This window comes from Carcharhinus amblyrhynchos, chromosome 13 (assembly GCF_965287045.1).
Source record: "Carcharhinus amblyrhynchos chromosome 13, sCarAmb.v2.hapA, whole genome shotgun sequence".
NCBI classification, from domain to species: domain Eukaryota; kingdom Metazoa; phylum Chordata; class Chondrichthyes; order Carcharhiniformes; family Carcharhinidae; genus Carcharhinus; species Carcharhinus amblyrhynchos.
Window position 1 is genome coordinate 67,982,979 of NC_137336.1, and position 13,476 is coordinate 67,996,454.

General features: G+C 44.6%; 1 protein-coding gene across 1 annotated transcript in view; it reads right to left on the reverse strand.

Annotated features, from left to right (window-relative positions):
* The window catches only part of LOC145351309 (ran-binding protein 17-like), a 925,757-nt gene that overhangs the window by 269,972 nt on the left and 642,309 nt on the right, over nt 1–13,476 (reverse strand). The window contains exon 20 of the mRNA XM_080200932.1: nt 970–1,058. Within this exon, the coding sequence (XP_080057058.1) occupies nt 970–1,058 (89 nt within the window). The remainder of the gene's footprint in view (nt 1–969; nt 1,059–13,476) is intronic.

Genomic DNA, 13,476 nt, shown 5'->3' on the forward strand with positions numbered 1-13,476 from the left:
AATCATTTTGATATGCGATTGTATTTAATGCACTTTGAACTGTAGTTTTTATGTTACAGAAATAAAGCTACATGGTACTGTAATGGTTATGTCACTAGAATAATAACCCAGAGATCTGAATTAGAAGATGAGATCAGATACCATCATGTCAGTTTGAGAGTCGGAAGTCAGTTTTTAAAAGCTGGAAACAGAATCTGGCACCACAATTTCTCTTTTTAAATTCTGAAATATTGCACTCAGCGTTGCCCTCTACTGATAAAGAGAAGCTAAGGTGCTCTGTCCCATCCCCATTACACTGTTTTAAACAATTTTCGGGTCCTCAACAGGAAAATATGGTGGCAAATGCAACATTGCGAACACTTCTACAAAACAAGAAATGAAAACAAGAAATGATCACCTTGTCGACCCTACGCTCTGAGGTTTGAAGCAGCATGTATTCTGAAGAGCAGGAATAAATAGGTTTGGGTAGGCTAACGTGGCCCTCTGCACAGTAAGGAGACTCTGGGGTAGCTCAGTGCTACTCACCAAGGTAACTGGTGATTTTCTGCTATTGCTCCACATACACACTTTCCTACATTCAGAAAACAAAATTCAGATGAAAGACGCAGTCAGGGTTTCACACAAATAATTAGCATATATTTTAAGGAAAAACAATGTGCACACATCACTTCTTCAACCGCTTCCCTTCCAGACTACATCTGCTCTCCCATGTCTGCCTCTTTCCTCCCAAATCACTGTTCTGGTACAATTAGGCTACAAAGACATGGATCACAGGAGAGGTCAACAGGCCCTGGGGCTACAGTATAGGTGGAGGAAGGGAGACCTCCTGCTAGCATCTGAGGGCAGGGCTTAGGCTGAACTGGAGAATAACCCAGCTAATGTAGTTTCCGCCTTCCCCACTGCGCGAGAGCATTCAACTAATGGCTCACTTTGTACAACCCTGGCACTGTGACACTGTGGCAAGGATACAGCCAGTTGAACAGCATGGTGTAGCTGGCTTTTGTGTTGAGAGCAAAGGCAATCCCTCTGAGGTCCCGTGACAGGCCAATCAACATACACTGTTGGAGAAAAAAAGGCAGAGTAATTGATTTTTATGTTATTAGACAGCAGATGGAGATGCAATGAGCCAATAATAGTTAAATCTCAGACTGTTGTCATTCAGTTAAAGGCATTTTTTTCTTTTTTCTAAACCTTGATTCATAACCAAAGAGTGAAAAATTATTGCATAATGTGAACAGAAAATATTGACCTTCATACTTGCACAGTCAATATAACATATCAGTTTTTATTAAAAATAATGAATATCGTCTGTTCCTTACAGCTTCTGGAGACAAGATCCTCAGTTTCACTGCATGAGAATGGCTTTAATTGGCTTAAACTGGGAGTGTGATTCTACACAGTGCCAAATAACAAAGAAGAAACATGGAAAAAAGCTGAAAAACGCTTTGTACTAAAAGAACTACATGCATTGCACACCATAAACAGATTTTAAAAGAGCAAGGTGAATGATCCAGCACAGAAATATATTCTCTTTTATGGAAATTAAAGCTACTTGAAGCTTGTAGGAACAAATAATCCTAATTCACATATAAATGAGGTAACACCTTTGAATGAGTTAAATTCTCAACTTCTTCCCCTCCTCCTGAAGAGACTGATTCCTGGGAGATCAGTTTCATGCTTGGTGAAGGTTAATACCTGAATGGACATCATACTTACAGAAGTGCAGGAAGCAAACTGAGGCAGACCTGCTTCTTAGAATTTAAGTTTATTTCTTAGTGTCACTAGTAGGTTTACATTAACACTGCAATGAAGTTACTGTAAAAATCCCCTGGTCGCCACACTCTGGTGCCTGTTCAGGTGCACCTAACCAGCACATTTTCGGACTGTGGGAGGAAACTGGAGCAGACATGGGGAGAATGTGCAGACTCCACACAAGCCGGGAATTGAACCCAAGTCTGTGGCACTGTGAGGTAGCAGTGCTGCCCTGCTAAAGATCCTGTGAAATATTGATTAACTGTGCCGCTGCCAGTAAATGCGTAGTATATCAAAACACACATCATATGGTCAGTTCAGACTATTCAACAACTCTTTAAACTATCTGCATTGTATCATTTTAAAAATTGTGACTAGTTTTTTTGCAGTTTTCAATTGATGAAAATAGAATGCAGTATCAAAATCAAATGGTTTTATCCTGCCCATTTCGCCTTTGTTTTAAGAATCGGATTTGTCTACCCAATCCCAACAGAATCTGACCCAAGAATACTTCTGTTTTCACCAAGTGGACCAGTCCAGGACATTATCTTTGAGTGTTAGGACAGAGAGGTCACAAGAATGCTGTAGAAGCAAAGATAGCAATTTTAGTTAGTTGCAGGCTTTTGTTTTATTTGCAGCATGGCCTTCTGACACTGGACCAAATTGCAGCTTTTTAAAAAGTGTTATTTTCACATTATACTTTTCTGACTGAGAGGGGAAACTGGAGCACCCAGAAGAAACTCACACAGACACAAGGAGAATGTGCAGACTCTAGACAGTGAGCCAAGCTGGGAATCGAACCCAGGTCCCTGGCGCTGTGAGGCAGCAGTGCTAAACCGAAGAAGATAAAGGAAAATGGTAAAGAAGAGAAAATAAAGAGGTGTTAATGAAGAGGATGACATATAGGAGAGACAGAAACAAAGGAAAAAGTTAAATTGAAGATTTTGTTTCTCAGGACAAGTATCAGCATCCTTAAGTCAGCAAGTGCTCAGAAAATGTTATTGTGGCTCATCAGAACAAGTTACCTGTCTCAAAAAATGTGTTCACGGTCTCTAATATCATTGGAAGACTGGGCAGAATCCCAACTTAATAACTCTCTCCGACCACCATTATCTTGTATTTAAAGTGAGGGAAGAAGGCAGACAAATGCACAGTTCTATTTTTTTCATAAATACTTGTTTGGCATGCAGAATTATCCCAGCGCATGGCTAGAGTCTGCAGGGACCATAAAACTGCTGCTAGTTCGAACTCACATGTCTTATCTTGCTGCAGAAATGCTAGCCCACTGACCAAAAGGGACACCAAACTTACCTGAAGAGTATTTCATCTTAACTCTTTCTCTAGCAAAATCAGGGCAGCAAGAACCAATAATTTACTTCATTTAATTTCATATTTTATCAATCTTCTCCACAATATTTAAAGGAGATAATTTCATTCCATGAATGTCATTTGCACCTCCCTTGATGTGGGGTATGGAACATAGCTTTGTCAAATACTACTCCTGAAAATAATTATTTTATTATAATGAGAGATTATTTTTTGATGAAAGATCATCAAAAGGAACTGTCTGACCTGCTGATTTCCAGCATTTTATATTTTTATTTCAGACTTCCAACATCCATTGTGTTTTGCTTATAGAGATTTTTTTCTTTTGTTGGGCAGGACAGCGAAGAAGTAGAATGAATTAAATAGATCTTATAATTTGCCTTTTTGCAAAAAAACTTTGCTTTGAGATAACGATTCTTCCTCATGCAGCGCTGTGGGCCAGGAGAGGTTCTGCCGGACACGAGTTTCTAGCAGAATCAGCTCCGCATCGTTGAGCTGATTATCATATGGAAATCTCCATTTTCATATGGGTAGGGGGACTGGGACGGTATTCTTAGAGCTCATACTCCGCACCGCACCACCCCCCCCATCCCCGCTTTCAGGTTCCCTCCAGCGGGGTTTACGACTGCTTCCCTGAAGCTTCCCTGCTTCAGGAGGGAGCAGGCCTCCTGACACCACTGCTAGGGACAGAGGACATTGAACCCCACCCCCCCCAAGCAGGTCAGAAGCAAAGAGGGAGGAAAGTGCCCCAAACTGGCACTGCCCACCAGACACCTTGCACAGTCCACCAGGCACTGGGCAGTGCCAAAGGGGCAGGGTCTAATTGGGGTGCAATCAATGGGGGGGATCTGCTGCCACACTGTAACTGGGATTAGTGGGGGAGGGAGAGAGGTGGTGATTGGGGCTTGCCATGGGAGGGGGGTTATGGGACATGATCATTGGGGTGGGGGGTGGCGGGTTGGGGCTTGCCATCAATGGGGACATGATCATTGGGGAAGGAGGGGGAGGGAGATTGGGGCTGGCTCAATGAGGTCCAGTAGGCCAGCGATCAGTGCACTGGGGAGTCGGAAGACCAGCGATTGGGGGGTTGTAGGGCAAGCCAGTAATTGGGAGGCCAGCAACGGAGGGGCCAGTCTGCATGTGCCAATCTCCGCTCTGACAGATTGGCATATGTGCAGTGGCCCGCTCAGCTCTATACTGTTGGTCAATTGGGCGGGAATAGGTCTCACCCCTACTTACCAGAGGGTATCACGGTGAAGCAATCTGCAGTGCTCAGAGTTTCGGAGATTCATGCTGCATTATGGTTGGAAGGCCAGGTTGCGGGGTTGGCCAGCAATTGGAGTAAGAAGTCTTACAACACCAGGTTAAAATCCAACAGGTTTATTTGGTAGCTACTTCTTACTGTGTTTACCCCAGTCCAACGCTGGCATCTCCACATCAGCGATTGGCGGTCAGTGATCAGGTGATCGGAAATGAGGCAGCCAGCACGCATGTGCCAATCTCCACACTGACAGATCAGCACATGCGCAGTGGCCTGCTCACCACTGTGTTGCCGGCCTCACGTGCGGTAATAGGTCCTGCCCCATGCTCACCAGAGTGAATCCTGCTGAGGCACTCTGCAATGCTCAGAATGTCAGAAATTCGCTGTGGTATGCTAGAAGAGCAGAGTTATATGGCGGGCTCTGTATTACTTCTTCCTGGAGATATGTTCAGAGTTCCACTCATCCATCAGGGAAATTTTAACATTATTGAAGTGCTTGGCAAACAGCTTGTAGTTGTGGGATGTCTCTTTAATTCCAAAGTGAAAAGTCGGGAGAATTCTGGAAAGGGATGTAATTGAATTCCTGGTTATGAGAATTCATAAGGAGGCCACTAAGAAGTTACACTCTGGGTGAAGTTGCTATGGGGATGAAATCTGAAAAGAAAAAGCTAATTAAAGCTAATTGGGTGGTGTTGTGTTTCAGTCTGTTGTGTTACAGCATAACACTGTTATAGAACTCAACACTCACGTAGCGAGAAGCAAGCAAAGCTCACCACAAAAATGTCAGTTTTCTATTTCGAAGTGCGAAGAAAATAGAACATCAGGAGCTCTTGGTGAGGCAATGTGTGAGCTAGCTAAAAGGGCTGAATTCTAGAAGTGGCATGAATAGCTCAGGGATGTTAAACTGCTGTGTGTCTACATGAGAGGACCAGGCCATGAACTGGGTGTTTGCTGAATGGCGTGTTGAAAAGGAACTCTGGAAAGCTATTCCATCTGGACAGATGCAACCTGAATGAGAAAAGATTCGTGAGCCTCGTTTGTGTTAATCATATCTGGGGACCTCGGATAGAATACAGCTGTCCATGAAAGTGACAGAAGGTTAAATCTATTGAGTGGGAAGGAGGCGGTATTCTACATACCAGAGTTAAAGAATTCTGAAACTGACATGGTGCCCCATTTGTTTAAGGTGTGATGAAAGTACTTGTAATTTTGTGATGGATATCTTTGTGGCATCAATTGTTTAAAGCGAAATTTATCTTTTGAGTGAAATACCATTTGTATGTTAGTGCATGCTTGATATCGATTTTGGGATTGACTGTTCCAGTAAAAATTCTAAAAGGTTAAATCTTGGCCATCAATTTCTTCAGGAGTTGTTTGGGGGAGGCCGCTTTTTCAAGTCTTTGATGTCAATGGCGTTCGAAAACAGCATCCTTGATCTTTGCTCTATCATTAAAAATATTCAAAACAATACATAAAAAGCTCCTAGCCAGCCCATAGCTTGTCTCTGTTCCCAGCTGGTGTGAAGCTGGGACAGTGTGACATAACTTCCTGGAAATATGACATGAAATCTCACATCTCTTGCCTATAGTAAAGATGCAGGGCAGGGTTGAGTCATTCAAAATGGCCATTATCAGCCATTGTTGCCTGATAAGGAAGTATGTGCAGGGTCATGGGGAGAAGGCACAAGATGAATTGCTCATTCAGGGAGCCAGTGCAGATACAATGGACAGAATGGCCTCCTTCTGCACTGTGACAATTCTGTGATGGTCAGCCTGCCACCTTTGTATTTATGAGTACTATAAATAGTTCTACATCAACATGAATGTCAGCACTCAAAAACAGAAGATGAAGGTTAATTCCAACAAATCCAACAATGCATCTGAACATGGACGGCTTTAGTTTCCGAGGAGTTGCAAATGGTTCTGAACATTGCATAATCATCAGCAAACATCCCCACATCTGATCTTATGATGGAGGTAAGGTCATTGATGATGCATGGTCAAAATTGCCTCAAAAACTGCTTGCTATATTTCTCTGCAAACAAAGGTTTTCTATTGTCCTTTAATCAATTAATACAAATCAGAAACTGGAGGCATGTCTCAGTAATGCTGCCATGAAACTATCATTGACTGTTGTAAAAACCCATCTGGTTCACTGAAGTCCTTCAGGGAAAGAAATCTGTCATCCTTAGCTGATCTAGTCTATATGTGACTCCAGACCCACAGCAATATGGTTGACTTTTAAGTGCCCTTTGAAAGCAAGCCACTCAGTTGCACAAAATTACAACAGAAAAGCTGAAAAGGAATAAAACCAGATGGCTCACCTAGCGAGTGGTGGAGGCACAGTGATACAGTTGGGAGGGATTTATCCTGGAAGTCCTCAACATTATCTCTGGACCCAAGAAACCTGGCATTGGGTCAGACATGGACAAGGAAACCTCTGGTGGTGTACCACCTACTGCCTTCCTCAGCTGATAAATCAATACTCCTCCATGCTAGACACCACTTAGAAGATGTTCAAAGGTGTACAGTAAAGGTGGATTGGCTCTGGTGGATGTGGAGATGGGGAAGCCTGCTTAGGATGCTCTTTAAGATGGGCCGAATGGCCTCCTTTAGTAGGAATTCTATGTGAAGTACTGAGAATGGCAAGGTACAGAACTTACTCTGGCTAGGTGTCTTCAATATCCATCTCTAAAAGTGATTCAGTAGCAATCTACTGATTAAGTTGACCCAGTCATGAAGAGGACATCTGCCAGACTGGGCTTGTGGTAGGTGGTGAGGAAACCAACAAGAGGAAAAAACTGACAAGACCTTGTCTTCATCAGTCAAAGATGCATCTATCCACGACAATATTGCTAAGAATGACCACCTTGCAGTCCTTGTGAATATAAAGACCCATCTTCACACTGAGGATAGTCTCCACCATGTTGTGTAGAATTATCATGCTAAATGGGATATTTTTTGAACTGATTTAGCAAATTCAAACTGGGCATTCATGTGGCACTGTGACCATATTCAGCAGCAAAATTGTATTCCAGCATATCCCCCATCACCATTACTAACAAGCAAGGAAATCAACCCTGGTTCAAACAAAAAGAGTGTTGGAGAGCATGCCAGGGGCAACACCAAGCATATCTAAAATGAGGAGTCAACCTGGTTAAGCTACAACATTGGACTACATGTCTGTCAAATAACAGAAATGGAGCTAAGCAATCCCACAACTAATGGATAGGATCATAGAATCCACAGAGCAGAGGAGGCCATTGGCCCATTGAGCCTGCACTGACCAAGTCCCACTTAGGTCCTGTCCTATCCCAGTAACCCCATATATTTACTCTTCTTATCCCCCTGACATTAAGGGACAATTTATCATGGCCAATCAACCTAAGTTGCACATCTTTGGACTGTGGGAGAAATCCAGAGTGCCAGCAGGAAACCTACACAGACATGGGGAGAATGTGCAAACTCCACTCAGACAGTGACCCAAGCTGGGAATCAAACACGGGTCCCTGACACTGTGAAGCAGCAGTGCTAACCACTGGATCATCTAAGTTTTGCAGACCTGTCATATTCTGCCATGAATGGTGGACAATTAAACAACAAATCAGAGGAGGAGGCTCCACAAATATCCCCATTCTTGATTGATTGGAGAGTCCAGCACATCAGTACAAAAGTAAAAGATGAAGAGTTTGCAACCATCTTCAGTTAGAAGATCTAGGCCTCCTCCTGAGAGGAGATGCCAATCTTCAGTCAAATTGATTTGCTCCATGCCAAAACAAAAGGCAGAAGGCACCACTACTGCAAGGCTGTGGGACCAGACAATGTCCCCGTAACAGTACTGAAGATCTGCCAAGTCCCTGGTCAAGCTGTCCCAGTACATCTACTGCAGTGGCACCTAACTGACAACTGAAAAATTGCCAAGGTATGTCCTGCTTACAGAAAGCAGGATAAATCCAGTCTGTCCAGCTGCCATCCCATGAGTCTGCTCACAAACATCAGCTAAGTGATGGAAGTGACATCGATGGTGTACCAGGCAGCACTTACTCAGCAATAACTTGCCCACAGATGGTTCTGCCAAGGAGAGTCAGCTCCAAACTCATCATGACCATGGCTCAAACATGGATAAAAGAGCTAAATTCCAGAGGCAAGATGAGACTCACTGCTCTTGACATCAAGGCAGAATCTGACCAGAGCTGGTATCAAGGTGTCCTAGCAAAATTGAAGTCAACTGGTTTCAAGAAGAAAACTCTCACTGATTGGAAACATGCAGAACCAAAACGAAAATGCTTGTGCTTGTTGCTCCAGGACACCAGTGCAGGAGTTCCTAGGCCCACCCATCCTCAACTGCTTCATCAGCGGCCTTTCTTCCATCACAAGGTCAGAGGTGGTCATGTGAACATAAGAACATAAGAAATAGGAGCAGGAGTAGGCCATCTAGCCCTTCCAGCCTGCCCCGCCATTCAATAAGATCATGGCTGATCTGTCGCTGCTCAGTTCCACTTTCCCGCCCTCTCCCCATAACCCTTAATCCCCTCGCTTATCAAAAACCCATCAACCCGCGTCTTAAAAATATTTAGCGAGGCAGCCTCCACCACTTCAACGGGCAGAGAATTCCAGAGATTCACCACCCTTTGAGTGAAGAAGTTCCTCCTCAACTCCGTTCTAAACCGCCCCCCTTTTATCTTGAGGCTGTGCCCCCTAGTCCTACTGTCTTTTTTGAGCGGGAAGAGTCTCTCCACCTCTATCCTATCCATCCCATTCATCATCTTATACGTCTCAATGAGATCTCCCCTCATTCTTCTAAACTCTAACGAGTACAAGCCCAGTTTATTCAGCCTCTCCTCATAGCTCAACCCCCTCAACTCCGGTATCAGCCTAGTAAACCTCCTCTGCACTCCCTCCAAGGCCAAAATATCTTTGCGCAGGTGCGGCGCCCAAAACTGCACACAGTACTCCAGCTGCGGCCTCACCAATGCCCTATACAGCTGCAGCAAGACCTCCCTACTTTTATATTCAATCCCCCTCGCTATGAAGGCCAGCATCCCATTCGCCTTCCTGACCACCTGCTGCACCTGCAAGCTGGGTTTTTGCGACTCATGCACAAGGACCCCGAGGTCCCTCTGCACCGTCGCCTGCTGCAGTTTTTCGCCCCGTAAGTAATAGTCCTTCCTACCATTCTTCCTACCAAAGTGGACCACCTCACACTTGCCAACATTAAATTCCATTTGCCATTTCCTGGCCTATTCGCCCAGCCTATCTAGATCCTTCTGCAGACTCTCCACACCCTCCGCACAATTTGCCGTTCCCCCAATCTTGGTATCATCAGCAAATTTCGACACCCTACACTCGGTTCCCTCCTCCAGATCATCTATATAAATGGTAAAAAGCTGAGGCCCCAGCACCGACCCCTGGGGCACTCCACTAGTCACCATCCGCCAATCCGAATAGCACCCGTTGACCCCCACTCTCTGCCTCCTATTTGACAACCAATCCTCTATCCACGCTAACACCCTACCCCCAACTCCATGCCCCTCGACCTTCTGCAATAACCTCTTGTGAGGTACTTTGTCAAACGCCTTCTGAAAATCTAGAAAGACCACATCCACCGGCTCTCCTCTATCCACCGCCCTAGACACATCCTCATAGAACACCAGTAAATTTGTCAGACACGACTTCCCTTTAATGAAAGTGTTGCGTCTGCCCTATCAAGCAATTCCCTTCAAGATGCCTCGCAATTTCCTCCTTAATGACAGATTCTAACATTTTACCTACCACAGACGTGCAGTGATGGCTGCATAATATTCAGGGCCATAACTATTTCTCAGATATTGAAGCTGTCTGTGGCCATATGAAGCAAAACTTGGACAACATTCAGGCCTGGGCCGATAAATGGCAAGTAACATTTGTGCCTGTTCCACAAGTTATAGGCGATGACCATCTCCTACAAAAGAAGATTGTACCATCACCCTTTGACATTCACTGGCATTACCAGTGAATTCATCGGGAGGATCTTGATGCCCCGATATAAATGATCCATGCTGGTGTGGGGGAGTGACATTTTCTGCCAGTGATGGGGGGGTGGTGTGTTGGGAGGAGATCTCCCAATTCAATAGGAGACTGGGGGCGCCATTGCACTCTGCAGCATACTTAGGTTCCTGTCTCTCCTACTGGTGCAAAGATCACAGCCTGTCAGAAAAACTGACGAAGTGCCAGAAGATTGTAATGTCGAACTTGCCCAAAAGACTGGTGTGGAACACTCCTGTTTTCACATTTTTACGACACTGAGAAATTTTTCGGGACGATTCCGCCCAATGTTTCGAGCTCAATATGGCTCCTTTTCGGAATTAATAAATGTAATCAGTAAGGGAACCAAGGGTTATAGGGATAAGGCAGGTAAGTGGAGTTGAGCATTACTAGATCATTCAAGATCTTATTGAATGTTGGAGCAGAGTTGATGGTCTACTTTTGCTCCTAAATTCTAATGTTTTATTAACACAGACAATAAGCAATCAGGCTGAAGCCAGTAATTCAAATTTATCTTCTAGCTAGTCTTAAACTACTAGAAAAAAACTGAAAAAAATCCTAACAATCTTTGGATGATTTTCTAAACATCATTAAGTTCTAGGAATGGATTCAAAACTTGGAGGTCACGAGTCTAAATTCTATCAAACTGAATTCAATAATTCAGGTAATTTATGGCTGTACCAGAAAATGACCATAAAAGCTGCCAGATTATCATAAACCCGATTGCAACTTGTCACTTCCAATTGGTCTGGCTGCCAAGTGACTCCAGTCCCACATATCGTAGTTGCTCTCAAGGCAATTAGAAATGGGCAATAAATTTTTCCATTGCCAATATTGCCCATATCCAGGAATGACTAATTAAAAAAATTTTAAAAAACACAAGTGCAGTTAATCATAAATGTTTTGGAATTAAGCAGTCCATTAAGCTCATTGTTCCTGAGGAGCAGCATCGAGAGGCAGCGATTTTTGGGCGTGTGAGGAGGCAGCAAGAAAGGTACTTTTTCCGTTTATATTTTTTAACTTTTTATTTCTAGTTTAAAGTCGCGAGTATCGGCGGTTTTTTTAAAATTAGTTAGAAACCGGAAGTCGTCACTAGGACGCTTACCGGTAGTTGTAGTTTTTTTTTCTTGGGTCCCTGACCCTATAAATTAGAGCAGAGGGGATACCCGATCCTCTACACTGGTAGAGAATCCCACCCTCCCACCTCCTCTAACCTAATTATAAGCGTGTGGGAAGTTTTTTTTTGCTTCTTTTGTTTTTTTTCTGCTGGTAATTGTTTCAGGGATGGCAGTTCAGGCAGTATGCTGCATCTCATGTGGGATGTATGTGGTGAAGGACTCCAGTAGTGTTTCAGGTGATTTTACTTGTAGGAAGTGTGTTCGATTGCAGCTTCTGGAGGAGCATGTAAAGGAGCTGGAGGTGGAATTAGAGGAACTCCGCATAATTCGGGAGGTGGAAGCGGACATCGATAGGAGTTATAAGGAGATAGTCACTCCTAGAAATGAGTCTTGGGTAAATGCCAGGAAGAGGGGAACGAAGCAATTGGGAGGACAATCCCCTGGGGCTGTTCCCCTCCAAAATAGGTTTTCGGTCCTGGAGGCTACAGTTGAGGAGGAATCAACTGGGGAGCAGGTCTCTGGAGGTGAGCCTATTGTGAAAGCTCAGGTGGTTAGGGGATGTAAAAGATTGGGCCTAGTGATTGGGGACTCCACAGTTAGAGGGACGGATAGGAGAGTCGGAAGTAATGGTAGGGATTCAGGGCTGGTGTGTTGCCTACCAGAGGCTGGGGTCCGGGATGTATCGGAAAGGGTATTCAGGACTCTTAGGGGAGAGGGAGATCAACCCCAAGTTATAGTTCATGTGGAGACGCATGACATAGGGAGGTTAAGGGAAGGGGATATTAAGCAGAGATTTATGGAATTGGGGTGGAAACTAAAGGCCAAGTCAGAAAGAGTGGTTATCTCCGGACTCTTGCCTGTGCCACGGGATAGTTTAGAGAGGAATGGGGGAGGGAAAGTTTGAACTCGTGGCTGAGGGGATGGTGCAGGAGGGAGGGGTTCAGGTACTTGAACAATTGGGGCTCATTCTGGGGAAGGTGGGACCTCTATAAGAGTGATGGTCTGCACCTGAATAGGAGGGGAACCAATATCCTGGGGGGTAAATTTGCAAAGGCTATGCAGGGAGGTTTAAACTGATTCGGAGGGGGGGTGGGATCCTGAGTAGAAGGGGTGAAAGTGAGGGGGGCATAGATGGGGACTGCAATGCACGGCATCGCGGGGGTGGGGTGGAGCAGGGTTTGAAATGCGTATACTTTAATGCGAGGAGTATTCGCAATAAAGTAGATGAACTTGCAGCGTGGATCAGTACCTGGGACTTTGATGTTGTGGCCATTTCAGAGACGTGGATAGAGCAGGGTCGGGAATGGTTGTTGCAGGTTCCGGGGTACAAATGCTTTAGTCGGAGTAGAGAAGGAGGTAGAAGGGTGGGAGGGGTAGCATTATTAGTCAAGGACTGTGTCACAGTGTCAGAGAGGAAGTTTGATGAGGACTTGTCTGTTGAGGTAGTATGGGCGGAGATCAGAAATAGGAGAGGAGAGGTCACCCTGTTGGGAGTCTTTTATAGACCTCCTAAAAGTTCTAGAGAGGTTGAGGAAAGGATTGCGGAGACGATCCTGGTGAGGAGTGAAAGTAATAGGGTAATTGTTATGGGGGACTTTAACTTTACTAATATTGATTGGAATTGCTATAGCTCTAGCTCGTTAGAGGGGGCAGTTTTTGTACAAAGCGTGCAGGAAGGTTTTTTGACTCAGTATGTTGATAGGCCAACTAGAGGTGAGGCTATATTGGATTTGGTGCTGGGAAATGAGCCAGGCCAGGTGCTGGACTTGGAAGTTGGTGTGCATTTTGGTGATAGTGACCACAATTCGGTTACGTTCACCTTAGTGATGGAAAGGGATAGGCATGAACCTCGGGTCAGTAGTTTTAGCTGGGGCAAGGGTAATTATGAGGCTATTAGGAGAGAATTAGGAAGCATAGGTTGGACTTGGAGACTACAGGGACTGGGAACATCCGAAATGTGGAGTTTTTTCAAGGAGCAGCTACTGCGAGTCCTTGA